The sequence below is a fragment of the Aethalodelphis obliquidens genome, unplaced genomic scaffold (genome assembly GCF_003676395.1).
Source record: "Aethalodelphis obliquidens isolate GAN/ISIS:26980383/991018 unplaced genomic scaffold, ASM367639v1 scaffold2, whole genome shotgun sequence".
Classification (NCBI taxonomy): Eukaryota; Metazoa; Chordata; class Mammalia; order Artiodactyla; family Delphinidae; genus Aethalodelphis; species Aethalodelphis obliquidens.
Window position 1 is genome coordinate 4,999,553 of NW_020837946.1, and position 16,719 is coordinate 5,016,271.

At 51.8% G+C, this 16,719-nt stretch overlaps 1 protein-coding gene across 2 annotated transcripts in view; it reads right to left on the bottom strand.

Moving 5' to 3' along the window:
- Window positions 1–16,719, bottom strand: part of AGAP1 (ArfGAP with GTPase domain, ankyrin repeat and PH domain 1) — a 552,897-nt gene extending 536,178 nt beyond the window's left edge. For both annotated transcript variants that reach the window (XM_027117564.1, XM_027117546.1), the window contains exon 1: window positions 16,552–16,719. In XM_027117564.1, coding sequence (XP_026973365.1) covers window positions 16,552–16,714 — 163 coding nt within the window. In that variant the 5' untranslated portion in view covers window positions 16,715–16,719. The remainder of the gene's footprint in view (window positions 1–16,551) is intronic.

The following is a 16,719-nucleotide window of genomic DNA, read 5'->3' on the forward strand; positions in this document are numbered from 1 at the left end:
TGGTCCTGCTCATGCGGACGCAGCTTCTCACAGCTCCTTATGGTGACATCACAAGAATGGTCTCGGTGACATCACGTTTTGAAACTGAGAGAAACTCTTGGTCAAATCAACTCAAGTTTCTGATTAAAAATTTTGTTTTTGTGTCCAGAAAGCCCCAAAAAGGCAATCTCAAAGTCATCACTCTTTAGGTCGTGTTTTTTTTCAACACTGGAACCCGGGCTTAACAAACGCCAGTAGCTGAATCTAACCGGAGTTACGTAACAACAGCCAAGGTAACAGTAGCCATGGAAAATGGATATTCCACACACAAGTTACTGGAAAAGTTCACTGCAATTAGCTTTGCACAGTATCTTCCTACAGAATTCAGGGCTTGTTTAAGAATCAACACACGGTTGCAGCAGGATGGAGGGTCCTGTCCCCTATGGCTATAAGCCTTGAACCCCAACCAAGACGGTCCATGCATCTCTCCATCCCTCACCTGCTAAGGAGCATTGTCAAGGCTGACGGGACAGCTCTAGGGATAAAACAGAACAGGACTCTGTGCTCCCACCCTCTTGGGAAAAGACACCCTTAACACATCCACGCAAACATCCACACTCACAGATGTCATTATAAATCGCATTACGTTTCCATGAGAGAGATGGTGGGCAGGGCGGACACCAACAGGGAGCCCGGCTACAGGGGTGACCGAGGTGACTTCCCTAGGTCCCTGGGGTTTAAGGTAAGGCCCCAAGAACAAGTGGTTTTTTTGATACTTAAGAGAGTCAAGGGGGACTTCTCTGGCGGTCCAGTGGTTAGGACTCCGAGCTTCCACTTCAGGGGGCACGGGTTCAATCCCTGGCTGGGGAATTAAGATCCCACATGCCTTGCGGCCATTAAAAAAAAAAAGAGAGAGAGAGTCAAGCCTTAAGGAGAACTTTGGTTGCCTGTTGTTGAAATAGACAAGCAAGACATCTGAAATCCTTCCACCATGAAAACGCACGGAGGCTGGGGCATTCCTTGTTTTATTTTTTAATTTATTTTATTAAAGTATAGTTGATTTACAATGTTGTGTAAATTTCTACTGCACAGCAAAGTGATTCAGTTATACATATATACGTTCTTTTCATATTCTTTTCCATTATGGTTTATCATAGGATATTGAGTATAATTCTTTGTGCTATACACTAGGACCTTGTTGTTTATCCATCCTATATATAACAGTTTGCATCTGCTAACCCCAAACTCCCAATCCATCCCTCCCCTGCCCCCGCCAGGCAACCACAAGTCTGTTCCCTATGTCCGTGAGTCTGTTTCGTAGATAAGTTCATGTGTGTAAGTGATAGCATTATGGTATTTGTCTTTCTCTGTTTGACTTACTTCACTTAGTATGATTATCTCTAAGTCCATCCATGTTGCTGCAAATGGCATTATTTCGTTCCTTTTTAATGGCTGAGTAGTATTCCATTGTGTATATGTACCACATCTTCTTTAACCATTCACCTGTTGATGTACATTTGGGTTTGTTCCCACGTCTTGGCTACTGTAAACAGTGCTGCTGTGAACATCGGGTATCTTTTCAAATTATAGTTCTGTCCAGCTATGTGCCCAGGAGTGGGACTGCTGGATCACATGGCAACTCTATTTTTAGTTTTCTGAGGAACCTCCATACTGTTCTCCATAGTGGCTGCACCAATTTACATTCCCACCAACAGTGGAGGAGGGTCCCTTTTCCGGGAGCATTCTTTTTTAACTAAACTGTTAGAACAAGAGAATCCCTGTCCCATCAGCAGGTGACATGTTCGAAACTTAAGCTTCCCCCACTTTGTGGGGAGAGGTGGTCATTGAAAGCAAGTCAGAGGAGAGCATGGGAGGAAGGGATGGACACTCAGAGCCGCCCAGAAGCTCAATCCCTAGTCGAGTGACAAGAGGTGACAACTGAAATGTATTTTGCCATAAGTGCCCCTCAGCTAAAAGCCAGCCTGGACTTTGAAGAGATAATCATGACGAAGTGGAAGTTAAAACCCAGGGCTCTGGCTGGATATTTTAGACCCACAGGCTCACCAAATGGAAATTTGGTTTGGAAGCAAAGGCAGGGCTGTGAGCTAAGATGGCTTGAAGGCTCGAGTCCAGGGAGAAAAAAGTCTGACCTGCCAGCATAACCTTGGTGCAGCCCGGAGACGCACCCTGTGACGTGCAGACAACAGCTCAGAGCCGTGGAGAAGACACCGAGAGACTATACAGGGAAAGGAATCCGCTGATTCAGTGCCCCTGAAAGGCTGCGTGGTCAAAGGCCAGCTCTGGGCAGGATGTGGAGGGAGCTGCAGGGGGTCGACGGAGGAGGAGACTACGGACTAATAGCCCTTTGTGAAGTCATCGCTGGCTCAAGGACAGCTCAGAAGACACGCCCCACGTGGGCCCAGTCTGGGGAACAGGAATTTGGGCCTAATCAGGTTCTGTAATTAACGCTGCTGAGACAGGAATCACACTATAATTTGGCTTCCAGTTCAGCCCAGGATGCTCCCTAAACTCATAAACTGGAGAGGTGAATGAGAGCTGAACTAGACACCTAGCATACAGGCCATACACACACACAGGCTCGACAACCACACCTGCAGCATTTACCATGTGCTCACCGCGGTGACAATGACCCAGCACCGCCAGGATTACGGAGAGTTCCACGTCTGCTTTTCCTATCTCTGGCTAAGTCTGGGGAGCCAGGGTACAGTGGAGATGTTGGAGATTATTATCACGGACAGGGTTCCTTCTGCAGACCCCTGCACACTCTCAGATGTCATAACAAGGCCTTCAACGTGTGTGCACCTGTTACACAAGGCACACAAGGGCTAGATCATCCACGTACTACATGGATTACATACACACATACAATATGTTTTCTTCCCCTTTTGGCTATTACTCTACTGAGTGAAATTTCACTCTTGGGTTTGTTGAGGCAAAGAAGACTGTGGGTGGAACAAGTGAACACAATGCCCTGGGACAATCTGGCTTCCTCTGACCAAGTCTTCTCCTCCCCACCCTCCCCATCCCCTCCTCCACCTCTACCAGACCAGGTCGGTTCAGGGACTGAGGAGCAATGGATGGGACAGTGGCAGTCACTCTGGAGACTGGAGGAAGCTTGAGCTCAATCAAAGTTCAACACCATGGATTCTGACTCTGAAACTGAGGCCGAAAGGGACACGTGTGTTTCCCAAGGGTTCCATAGCACGTCACTGAGGCAGGAGCCTGTCTTGGCTCCCCCAGCTAGGGTTGCCTGTCCCCCTACAAGTCACAAAGAGTCATCAGATCCTCCACATCATTCTGCTTCCAGGAAGTGATCATGGTGTAACATGATCCAACAAGGAAATGCCTGTGCTCCGTATCAACACACAGACTATTCCTAAAACCAAAGTCCTGGACAGAGAGGATGGCATGCCACCCCAACAACCAAAACCACCAAGGCCCAAAGTGGGGCTGCCCTCCCGCACACACACGCTCAGCCACAGAATTCAAGTCAGAGCTCAATTCAAAGTGTCCCTGTGGGTTCAAGGTTGAACTGTATCGAAATTAACAACACACGCTACTATATATAAAACAGATAATCAACAAGGACCTACTGTGTAGCACAGAGAACTCTACTCAATATTTTGTAATAACCTATGAGGAAAAAGAATCTGATAAAGAATATATATATTCAGTTATATATAATACATATATATATAAGTGAATCACTTTGCTGTCCACCTGAAACTAACGCCACATTGTAAATCAACTATGCTTCAATAAAATACAAAAATTAATCTTTCTAAATTTTATTGACACATAGTTGATTTTAAAAATAAATTTAAAAAAAAAAGATTAACAACAAAAACTGTCCTTCCGAAGCACACGTTAAACCAACTTCCCCTGCAGAAGGAGACACTTCACGTTCAATCCACACTTAACAAGCACCTTGTCCCTGCTGTGCCTGCACTGCACCTGGAATCTGACACCATGACACCCAGATGGTACCGTTTCCGGAAATCCTTTGGATTCCATGCCAACATGGACCCAGCCTAGGAAAACCCGGCATTCTATTAAAAATGCCTGCTGCTGGGCTTCCCTGGTGGCGCAGTGGTTGAGAGTCCGCCTGCCGATGCAGGGGACACGGGTTCATGCCCCGGTCCGGGAAGATCCCACATGCCGCGGAGCGGCTGGGCCCGTGAGCCATGGCCGCTGAGCCTGCGTGTCCGGAGCCTGTGCTCCGCAACGGGAGAGGCCACAACAGTGAGAGGCCCGCGTACCGCAAAAAAAAAAAAAAAAAAAAAGCCTGCTGAACTATCACCCTCTGGATGGAGAGATATACAAAACATTAACTAGCGGAGAAGCAAAGCAGTGGGTATGTAAGAGTTCACTCTGAATGTTCTTTCAGCTCTTCCATGTTTGAAATTTTTCATCACAGTATGTTGAGGAAAAGAGATCCTCCTCAACTTGTAAACAATGTTCATCTCTTTTCATTGCAAAATGTCTTGCTCACACAAATCCCAGACCCTAGGCTGTGGGACACGGAGACCCAGAGGGGGTGCCTGCAGTCCACCCAGGGGGTGAGGGCTCCGTGGACTCAGGTGAGGGGGCTCTCCCCGCGCTACACAAAGCGCCCAGGTGTCTATACCAAAGAGTGGAGCAGGGTCCCATCTTCCCGGATGAGGGAGACTGCACCGCGCTGAGATTCTTTTATGTCCAAGCAGGTGACCTGGAAACTGAAAAGCCCAGAAGTGCACCCCTTCAACCCGCATCCCCTCAGAAGTTGACGCTGGGATTCTAGAAGAAACACAGGCTCTCGCCTCTGAGCCTGGAATTCTGAGCCACTTCAGAAAAAGCAGCACTGCCACAAAGTCCACACCCAGCTCGCCATCCGGGCAGGGTCCCCAAGACGCACAGACAGAAACACAAGAGCCAACTGCCCATGATCTGAGCGTCTACCACTCCCCCCACCCCACAACTCTCCTGCCAAGTAAGGAGTTGAGGGAAAGAGTTTGGGGCTTCAGAGGTTTTTTTTTTTGGGGGGGGGGACTCTAGATTTAGAGAGCAGGCAGGAAGAGATAGATATATAACTTTTTTATGCCCCAGCATAAGATGACCAGAAGAGCAAGTCCAAATTGAGAAACCTGGGTAAAACTAAACTTATTCAAGTGAAAAAAAAAAAATAGAAACACACTTTTTTGTGTGAAGACAGTGAGATTTCTTTGGGCAGAGATGAGAGTTTTCAAAGGCCTCCTTGGGAAGCGAGATGCCAAGATGCCCAGTCAGCGACCCCCCGCCCCAAATGGCATTAGCTCCCCATCTTCTGGGGCTCAAACAGCGCTTCCTGCAGGAGCTCCTGGGCTCCCCAGGGCACCCCCTCCAGCCCTCCTAGCCCACTGCACCCCTGGCCCGAAGCCTGTGCCTGCGCTGACCTACACAGCAAGCAGCCTGTTCGCCTCTGCGCGCCCAGCACGTGGCTCTACAAGTCTACGGATTAAAGCCGTAAAGTGAAAAAATAAATACACACCTAATAGACAGATACGGTATAGCGACAGAGACAGAGAGGGAGACACAGACACAGAAGAGATTTAGGCACCAGTCCAGCACCATGGGACACATGCTCTGAGGCAGGCACAGGTGACGACCTGGCTGGATGAGCAGGACCGCAGGGCCACCAGAGCCCAGGCTCAATCATACACGTCCCCCTGATTCAGGGGACTGATTCAGCTCCTGGAGAGCAATGCACGCTAGCTGCACTCCTAAGAGGCTGCCGTGCCCCTCAGACACCCAGTTAAGTTTCTGCAGGGGAGGAAGTGGCTGCCGTACAGCCCAGATGCCTGCCCCTCAGCCTGGATGACAGACGGGGGTGACTCGTGAATCTATACATCTGAGCCCACCCTGCAGGGGTAGGGTCCTCCCACCACAAATCCCAGGTAACCGGGTAACCACCCTGCTGTGGCTGTGAGCACCCCTCCGGCCCAAACCTGAGGGCTTCCAGGGCATCTAGAGGTGGAATCCCCCCACACGGCCCCACTCCTGCATTCCGTGGGTCAAACTTCGCTCCTTCCTCCTGCCCCCTCCACCCGAGACTCACAGGCAACCTCAGGCCTGCACCTGCATCCGTGGGTGCCCATCTCCGTTCCCCTGCTCCCTTGCCCAGGCCCCCACCTTCCCTTGCAACAGCCCAGTTTTGTGAGTTTTTAAATTTTTTTTTAATTTATTTATTTATTTATGACTGTGTTGGTCTTCGTTGCTGCACGCGGGCTTTCTCTAGTTGCAGCGAGCGGGGGCTACTCTTCATCGTCATGGGGCGCAGGCTTCTCATTGCGGTAGCTTCTCTTGTTGCAGAGCACTGGCTCTAGGCATGCGGGCTTCATTAGTTGCGGTACATGGGCTCCATAGTTGTGGCTCGTGGGCTCTAGAGTACAGGCTCAGTAGTTGCAGCATGCAGGCTCAGGAGTTGTGGCTCGTGGGCTCCATAGTTGTGGCTCACGGGCTCTAGAGCACAGGCTCAGTAGTTGTGGCACGCGGGCTCAGGAGTTGTGGCTCACGGGCTCTAGAGCACTGGCTCAGTAGTTGTGGCATGCAGGCTCAGGAGTTGTGGCTCGTGGGCTCTGTAGTTGTGGCTCGCGAGCTCAGCAGTTGTGGCACACAGGCTCTAGAGCACAGGCTCAGTAGCTGTGGCTCGTGGGCTCAGGAGTTGTGGCTCGCGGGCTCTAGAGCACAGGCTCAGTAGTTGTGGCACGCGAGCTCAGTGGTTGTGGCTCATGGGCACTAGAGCGCAGGCTCAGTAGTTGTGGCTCGTGGGCTCTAGGCACGTGGGCTTCAGTAGTTGTGGCACACAGGCTCTAGAGTGCAGGCTCAGTAGTTGTGGTGCACGGGCTTAGTTGCTCTGTGGCACGTGGGATCTTCCCTGACCAGGGCTCGAACCCGTGTCCCCTGCACTGGCAGGTGGATTCTTAACCACTGCGCCACCAGGGAAGCCCGACAGCCCACTTATGAATCCTCCCTGCCACTCCCCACCACCACCGGCCGCCACCAGCATTTCTATCCTGCCTGGTAACAGCTGAGCATCATGGCACAACCTTTTCCAAATGGAAATCCATAATCTATAATTTCCACGGCCCAATAAATAAAAGCACTCCCAGCATGCTCTCTGGGGCTCACCGGGCTCTTCTCCATCCTCGGGCCTCTCCTCCCCAGGTCCCCGCAGGCTGCAGAGAATGGATACTGGATGTTCCACTCCTATTACCCGCCCGCCCGGAAAGCCTCCACTGCCTGACTCCCACCCAGCTTCCAAGTCCAGTTAATCCCACTCCCCTCCCCTGCATCACACCACCTGCTTATCCCAGTCTGGACCAGTGTGGCCTCCTGGGCTAGGTCCGACTGTGCTGGGAGAGGGGCTCCAAGCCCACACGTCTGCCTGTACCCCCAGATGCAAATAGAGTGCTTTGCCCACTGTCAGTGCTCGATAAAATCTGGTCTACTGATTCTCATATTGGCCACTTCCCATACTAAACAAAGTGAGGGTAAACCCGGCCCTCCCAACCCCCATCCCTCGAAATAAATATTTGCGTTTGTACAGCCACTGGAGACGTTCACACAGGCACACACCCCTCTCTCTCTCTCTCAGGCCCTCAGGTCCTTACCAGCTTCCCGGGTTTGGCCTTGTGAGTGTGGCCTTTGTGGAGGGGGATGGGCAGCTCCCAGGACACAGCAGAGGAACAAAGAAAATAACCCCTTGAGAGTAACAGACAGTTGGCAACACTTCGCTGATCTTTTTCCCTTTTGTGTCTCCGCATAATTGCTACAAACAACAGAGACTGAAGAGCGCTAATATGTAACCATTAAGACCACGGATCAGTTTGGACGGGGAGTACAGAAGGAGTTTCCCTTCCGATGCCAACAGAGACGCACAGGTCACCTGAAACCCGGCGCCGAGGTGTGAGATAGACTCGGGGCTGGTGTGGGCTCAGCCAGTAGGACCCCCACTGACCACTGATGTCGGGCAGGAGCCAGGGAGAGCTGAGGGGACCCCGTTCCAGTCCCGGGGGAATCGCGCCATCCGCGGTTTCGAGGAAAACACTTCCTGGTGAAGGATTTCATTCTCACAGCTCCACTTACAAAGCTATACTTATTCCACTAACAGGGAATGAAGAGCCTATAGAATATCCAAAGCTAAAAACCTGATGTCTAAGACAGTGCCGGAAATGTATAAAGCACTTGACTATTTGTTTCTGGACAAACAGCTGGAAAGAAGGAGAAGCAAAGGACGGAGGCAGCAGGCAGCCACCATCCTGAGTGTCTGCAATGAACCTTGAACAGCAAGGAAAGGTCTCCAGACAGAGGCCACCGACGGAGCGGGTTCCGGAGCAGCTGCGCTGACCTGCGAGAAGGGCTAACAGGACGCAGCGCTCGGCTCCCCGGCGTGCAGCCCCCAACAGGAACGGGGACACGTGGGCACCAAAGGCACGGCAGCCCTATTCCCAGCAGCCCCGAACACGAAACCACCCAGATGCCCATCGTCGGGAGAACAGGTAAGTAAGCGGAGGCAACCACCTCCAACCACATGCAATACAGGTGAGTCTCGCCCTGCGCTACGGCCAACTCAGGTTTTTTGATCTGGAGGCTGGATGTACCCACGTGGTCAGTTTGTGAAAACGCCCTCCCTGACGACCTGGGCATCCTTCTGGATCTATGTTTTATGCCAAAAAAAAAAAAAAAAAGAGCTCAAAAAAACTAGGGCGTTTGAAGTGGTCTCAATCCCTCCAATCCCAAACTCCTAATAGTAACACACGGAAAAATCAGAGATCCAGGCTTGATCGTCGAAGCGAAAACTGAAACAACTGTTTGTCTGTCTGAAATCAGGTTCACCAGCCTGACCTGACAGGAGCGGTGCCGGGACAGGAGAAGACTGCGTCACTGCTCCCAGCAGCACCCAGATCTTTGGAAACCACAGCAGAGGGTAGGCAGGCAGGCCCACGGAAGTCCCCTCCCTGGAAAATACGCCGGTTCTCCCCTCTCAGACAAGGTCAACTGGAAACACAAACAGAAGGCTCTCAGGGCAACCCGCTCTCTCCGAATCCACTTCTATTTCATTACAAAAGGGAGCCAGTAGCTACCACATCTGTGAGACCAAATCTTGCTGACGGCCACCATCTGCCCTGACACAGAGAATGTGAAGGAATAAAAATTCTTTCAGGAAACTAAGGTGGGTCTTGTTTTGTTGTAGGTCCTCACGAAAAATTTTTTTTCTGTCGTATGCTCAGTACTGCTGGTAGACTATGTCCATATCACCTAAAACTCACCGAATGAAAACTAAATTCACAGCCTGAAGATACTGTTCCCCCTTTAAGACTATCATCTGAGGATCCAGTAACAGTAGCTTTGTGTGCTAAGCTGGAAAGGGACATGGTTCTCTCTGCAAGAGCCTGCTGGATGTTGACATTTCTAAGACCAAACATAAATCGTTTGTGAACATGGCCGGTAATTATTTGGAATTCTTCTCCCAGAACCATGAAAAGTGTTTCCCACCCTTTAAAAAAAAAAAAAAAAAAAAAGCAGCTTCTAACCAGGATGCTAATGACAACCAGACGGCACAGGCAGTTTTTGAAGATCACACAGTCGCCTGTGTAGAAACACTGCACAAATACTCCCAACACTGCAGCCCAAAAAAAGACAGTCCGCACCAAACAGCGGGAGAAGTGTGAAGTCTGCAAAGGAGCCCTGGTTAAACAAAAACACCAGTCTGTGCGCAGAGAGCTCAGGGTGGCCACCTGTTCAGGGCCGGTGGCGAGTTCTGATTAGCAGTAGGAGAAACAGTATTAGAGCGATGACAGCCCCCGCTCGGGCCCTGGGCCCAATCCTCCAGCCTATATTTAGTCTGCTCCTTGTGGAAATGTCCCAACCTCGCACACAGACAAGCTCTCTGGCTGGCTGCTCAAAGGGTCCGGTAACAAATCTCTTCTGCTGGGGCAGGTACCTTCTCTCCTTCCCTCCCTGGCCGCCACATGCAACCAAGGCAGCCCCTCCCGCCGGGTCAGTCGTGAGCAGAGAGCACAGGGAGGTGAAGGGATGGGGCCCACCGCGACGCCAGCCCTGCCCCGGGATGGGTCATCACCACGACCCGCTGTGCAGGCTTCCACACCACAAGATGGGAGCCAACGGGACTCAGCCTCAGAGCCCCGCGGCTCCCGGAAGGACGGGGCTCAGGGCAGCACACACCGGGCCTGGTGCTCAGAACCTGAGGAAAATCACAGATGCTGCAGAGATTAAAGATGAACATCTGCAGAGTTCATTTTCCTTCTCAGAGAAAGGTACTTAACGAAGGGTAGGAATTATGTGGCTAAGCAGCAGATCAGAACCCCCAACCCTGGATTTTAAAAATAACTAAGCCTGATCCGCTTTGCCGAACTCAATCACTTGGGCGAAGGCCTCAAAGAATCTGGAGTGTTGGGCGGGGGGGAGGGGTGGGGGACGCGGGTTTGCTGGAACGTGGAGAAACAAGAGACAGGAACAAATCGGTAGTTCAAACAAGCCAGAGCTAGACGCACCAACTGTAAACACCTGCAGGGTACACAGGAAAAAAGGATGCAAAGTAAGAGATTTTAGTCTGAACAAAATAAAAAGTCAGTTTGAGACCAAAAAAAACCAACAACAACAACAACAGAGGTGGTAGTAACGGGGCTCCAGGTTCCGCTGTGAAGGTTCCTGCAGCTGCCAGGGCTGCTTCTCCCTTCTGAGTCACTTCCACCAGGCTCCCCACACAGCCTTCTTAAGCTGCTCATAACATACAGCTCTCCTGTTTAGAAATGCTCTTTTAGCTGCACAACAAAAACAAAACGTATCACCTGCCAAATTATCATAACAAGTGAATACGGAAGAACCCCACTTAAACACACAGGAGACTACGCTAAGGATCAACAACCGACCTGGAGACACAGGAAGGGAAGCCCACAGAACCCAGCACCGGGATTTACAGTCTCCCTCCCTAAGGGATGCCCTTTGCAATGTCCACCACCCACCAGCCACGCTCCCCGCAGGGCACTCAGCATCAGCACCGTGGAAGCAGAGTGAACCTGGACTTGAACCCATTCGAACCTGGGCTTCAGGGCCTCCTCCACTGTGTTTAAGCTGTGTCACCAGAAGCAACGCCCTGGGCTCTTGGCCCCTGCCTGTCACCCACAGGGAAGGACAAGAGGACGCCCCTCCGCTGACTGAAAGCACTGTGCAGAGCCCTGGCCCAGGGAAGATGCCCGGTCCGCCACCGGAGCTCCGGCCCCCCTCCCCAGCCATGCTTCTCAAAGTGCCATCCCTGGACTGACAACACCAGCATCCTCTGGAAACTTGTCAAAAGCACATTCTCAGGCCTGCTCCAAACCTACGGAATGAGAAACTCTGGGGGCAGGGCCAGCAGCCTGTTTTCCCTCCATGTGATTCGACTGCGCGCTTAACTTCGAGGACCAAGGCTCTCTACGTTCCACCGAGGATACTACATTACGTCAGCCACCCAGCCTGTCACTCATCCATCCCTATCAATGGTATCGATTCTGGGTCTGAAATTCACTTCCACCCAGGAGGAAGAAACACCACCCTTTTGCCAAGAGCCAGGTTGAAAAAGTTGCCAGGATTAAGCAAGCACGTCTTTTTCTTCCCCTACGTGCACTAGAGAAAACTTCATTTCCACCCAAACACACACGGCATTTAGTTGCCACCCAGGCTAATCCACCAGACCCCAAAACACCCCGGCCCTGACACCTGTGCTCTGGTGACAACTAGCAAAACACCGTCACTTCTGCTAGAGGCTCAACATTGTTCAGATCACCAGCAAGAAGCAAGAGGACCCAAACGCCAGAGAAAACGCAAGCCCCCCCCCACCCGCCGACAAGTCACCCGCTCAACAAACAATTCCCGGGCGTCCTCCGAGGGCCAGACACGACGCTCTGCATCACCGCGGAGATGGAACACAAGCACGACCTGATTTTCCTCAGAGGGCCCCCAGTCCTTGCTGGGAGCTGGGGCCTGGGACAGACAGGGAAGATGCGGACTTCAGCCAGGCTGAAGGGACGCCCAGAATCCGGAAGGGTCGGAGACCGTTAAGGTATGAAATTTAACCTGGAAGTGACGGACCGCCACCCGAGAATTACCTTGAAGGAGGAGACTGTGACATTCATATCAATAACGAAAAGGCCCCATATTTACAACTTGTATTAAGCCTGCAAGATTACGAACATAGTCAAGCGTGTCCAGGAAGGGTTATGCTCATTCACAGCAGGAAGAAGGGATTTGTTCCTTAAACACACACACCTGCCCCAACCAGATGAAATAAATTCTTCTAGGCAAACAAACTCTTACAGAAGTTTTGCCGAGGTAAGCCACCACGCAGAGAACGTAAGACTTGCAGTTAGTGGCAGCGTCCGCAACCCCTTCCTGTCTTGGGTAAAGGGGACACGTGCTTGGGATGGTTTGTACGTTCAGCCTGTGGGAACTATGAATAACCAGGAGCTTCATTCCTAGCTCAGAAAGGGCTAGACAGCCAGCGATGAGGCTGACCAGCCCAGCCCATCTCTTTCCAGCAAGTTCCCTACCCTTTCTGGGCCTCCAAGGTGGCATCTGTGTCACTGGATCATCACAAGATGGACTGAGATGATGGAGGTCAAGCACTGGGCACTCTGCTGCCCACAGGTGCTCAACATAGCTGCTGCACCGTGGGATGAAAGGCGCTCCCTGCCCCATCTTCCCAGGTTCCCCAAATGCTGGGGCTCGGCCCTTCAATGCCCCTGTGTAAGTGCCCTGACCAGGGGTGGCAGGCAGAGTTCTCTTGCCGAGGACTGGGCCACTGTGACCTCTCCAAGCCCTCCCACGAAGCCACGCAAACCACCGGCGGGGCCCGTGGGGAACTCGGTTCCGCCCTCCCCGAGCAGCTGCTTGGTGAGTGTGGAGGCATGAATGCTGGTTAGGGGCTCGAGCACGGCCCGGCGTATCATTTGCATCACGGTTCTGTGGCAGGCAAGCTGAATTACAAGGTGCAATGGCTAACAGAGGCTTTACCCATACTAGAAGAACAAGCTTCATTTAACAAGAAAGACAGCTGACTCATTCACCTCAACTCCATCAACCCCAGGTGGGCTTTTTAAAGGAGAACTAGAGGGGGGAACCTAGGCGAGATGCTTGCTCACCCAGGAGGCAGGCTAGTTCCCGTTCATTTCCAGGCACGGAGAACATCCAGGGTGCTGGCCACACCCCCGGGGGACAGCCCAGAAATCTGACCAGGTCAATCTGAAAACAACAGGCAATGCTTCCTTAAACTCCAGAGACTGGAGGAAAAAAATAAACCTCTCAAAGTCCAAAGTAAAGATTTGAAAAAACACTTTTCTTTTTTCTTTTTTTTTTTTTTGGCAAGGTGATGTTTTAAAACAGAACTGAGAACTAAATCACATTCCCCATGCCTTCAAACAGGGTCACAGACCCATTCAGATTTGGGGATCTTGGTGAGCTCTTTCGACTAAAATATATACAGTTCGGCCCATCATTAAGAGATTTTCCAGTCCAAACCCTCTTAGAATCACTTTGAAATAAGCATTAGCTGAAACATCCTCCCCTTTGACAAGCTCGCTCCTCACTGCCACAGCCAACGATTCCTGAAAGACTCGGGAAAACGGGGAAATTGTACGTAAATTATGGCACAAATGCTGGAACCTCACACCGATGTGATACATCGTATCTCTGAAATTGCTTCCTAACGTTGAAAAGTGCTCACTTTATGCTAATCAGGTAGTTCGGTAAGTATGACTCCAACTTTGCTTAGGTCCACACAGAGGCAGGAAAAATGCCTAGCTGCATCTCCTCTAAAATGCAGGCAATTTTCTGTTTGTTGAAACGAGCAATGTTTAAACCATTTGTTATGACGTGCATATACTTTCCTGATTGGAAACGGTCTTATATTTTAAAATTCAGAGAGGTTTACGTTTTGCTACTGTACCATCCTCACCTGCAAGGTTCACAGGCAGGGGCAGATCTGCGTGCGTTTCTTAGAGGTACTGTGATCCTCTGGGCGCACACTCAGTTACAGCGCGGAGTTAAATGCGTCTGCAGTCTCCGTACCCCACGGCAATGCTCTCCTGCTCGGTGTGAGTGAAGAACCCATATCCTACACAGTTGCACAAAACTGTTTCTTGCATGCTTCTCTCCTCACAGGAAAAATGTCATCCTGCCACATCTGAGCAATCTTCTCAATTTCCAAAATATCAATGACGTAGATATAAATCACAACCATAACTTAAAATTGGTAGTGAGAACATTTCATTATAACAAATGAACTTATATTTCATTAGGAGGGGCAGTGGAAGTTGCTTTGGGGGGCTGCAGACCTAGGTTCAAAGGATCCTTTGGTTCAGACCCAACTTTGACCTCAGTCAAACGTTCAGGAGGTCATTATCCTTCCCCGAATGAAGCTGGCCCACATTCTCTCACAGGGTTGGTACAGCCCCACATCGAGCTTATGAATGCAAGAGCATGCTTGCTAAAGTTCTATACAAGTAAAGAGTGGTATAGTTGTTAATAATAATGCAAAGAACAGACATATTTGAATGGTTCTTAAGCCTCATTAAATTAACCACAGCCCTGACACAATATAAACATTCCTTTTTCTAACAAAAAAATAATAGCATTGCCAAAGTCCCAAGCAGGATTCATCACTGATTCTGCGTCTTATTAATGATAACAAGGTTTCCAGCCAAGAAGGGGCCTAAAGTCTGACATAGTACAGGTAGACAGCAAGCTACCAGAAACCACCATCTAGGAACCACACGATGTTTTGGTTTTTTTAGAAAAGAAGGAAAAGAAAAGAAAAATGAAACCACATCCTCTTGCTAGAAAGTCAAAATGCTTTGCGAGGGGTGCCCGAGACCCCAGAACTGGGCTTCGCGATGGGAAATGAAAACGAGGCAGCATGAATCACACTCAGCTAGAGGTCTCTGCACAGAGACTAGGCGCTCTCAGCCAGGTGCTTTCAGCGCTAGTCACCAGCTTTCAAAGTGTTTCATCAGACTCCTGTGGATGCTGCCAGAGAGCTGCGGAGAGACAGCGGAAACAGGCACAGGAGCCCTTCACTTGGGTGGCCGCGGAGCCAGAGCCCCGTCTCTGGAGGAACGTTTCTGCAACCTCACCCAGCATCAGCAGCCATGTGCCGGCCCCCCGGCCTCCCGCAAGTCTTGTCAGAGCCACACTGCAGCCTCTGCCTCTCGAGGAACCTGGAAGCATCTTAAACTGCCAACAGGGCGGCCAGGTGCTCTGACAGCCAGGCCCACATAAGGCTGGAGCACTGTTCAGATCCTCCCCGGAATTAGCAAGTCCCCTATGGATACAGGCAGCCAATCAGCAGCCTGGCTGGGATGCTGTTCAAGTCCATAGGGCTGCCAAATGCCAAGAGGATCAGCCCCACCACATCCACCTTCTCCACCTAACTGGTCAAGCGTCAAACCAAGACACTCTGGGGTGAGCAGTTCAGGCAGCACGGCACCAAAGCCACGCTCTTCTGAGGCCAGTGCCCCCTCACCTGCAGACGGAGGGGAGCTGGGCGATGCCTGCGGCTGGGCTCCCGACACACTCCTGCCAGGCCTTAGAACCTTCTCAGTGTTCCTCAACTGTGGCCAGAGTGGCTTTTGGTTAGGACAGTTCTATATTATGGACAACCCACCCTTCAGTTCTTTTACCATCATTGACCAATGGCAGTGAGAAGGGAAGCAAGGGAACAAACCGGAAGCCGAATAGCAGAGACATAAGAGCCATGGCAAACCCGAGAAAACACAGGCCCAGGAGAGGCAGAACTCGCCTGAACGGCTCCGGAGGATCACTGCCTCGCCTGACTCGCAGGAAGGGTGGGTGGCCTCCCAGCAGGTGTGTGAAAGTGAGACCCCCCAGGGAGGGTTCTTCTGATGTGACCCAGGACTTTTGGTAGAAAACACGCCATAGAGGAAGCCAGCTTCTGCACAGGAGCAGGTAGACCAGCATCGGGACACGATGCAGCCTGCAGCGGGGGCTGGCTCTCCGCTCCGGCTAAGGTCAGCTCTCTCCACTGTGCCCCCGAAATGGCCAAAGACACCAAAGGGGTTGGCCCTGCCCGCCTAAGCACGCCAGCCAGAGCCTCGTCCCCAGAAGCAACACTTCTCAAAAGACCTCTTCAACGTCCAGCAAGACGCTCGGCCCCAGCCTGGTAACCTGTCGCGGTCCGGTGGCGCCAACTCCTCCGGCTGCCCCAGGGCTTGGGCTGGGTCACTCGGGTGGCCCAGGACGCGGCCACACGGAGCCCCTTTCTCACCGGAGACTCTACTGCCCATTAGCACATTATCGCCGGCGATCCATCTTCGCTGGCAGAGCTGGCGGCGCGCTCGCCCAGCCCTCGGCCTCCCCCTCCGCTCTCGCCCGGCCTTGCGGGGTGAGACGCACCGCAGTGCCCACTCGGCGGGACAGCCGCGTGCCACGGCCCGGCGCGTGTGTACACACGCACGCACACACACGCGCGCGCCCGCTCCCCCGCGCCTTCCAGAAACCCCGCGGAGGCCCGGCCCTCACCTTCGATGGCGATGACGTGCTCCCGGATCTGGTTCTGCAGCACCGGCTCCTCCACGCGCTCCAGCAGCTCGTAGATGGAGTAGATGTTGGGGTGGACCGACTCGAAGCGCTGGATCTCGGCCCGGATGGCAGCCGAGTTGGCCAGCTGCTGCTGGTAGTTCATGGTGC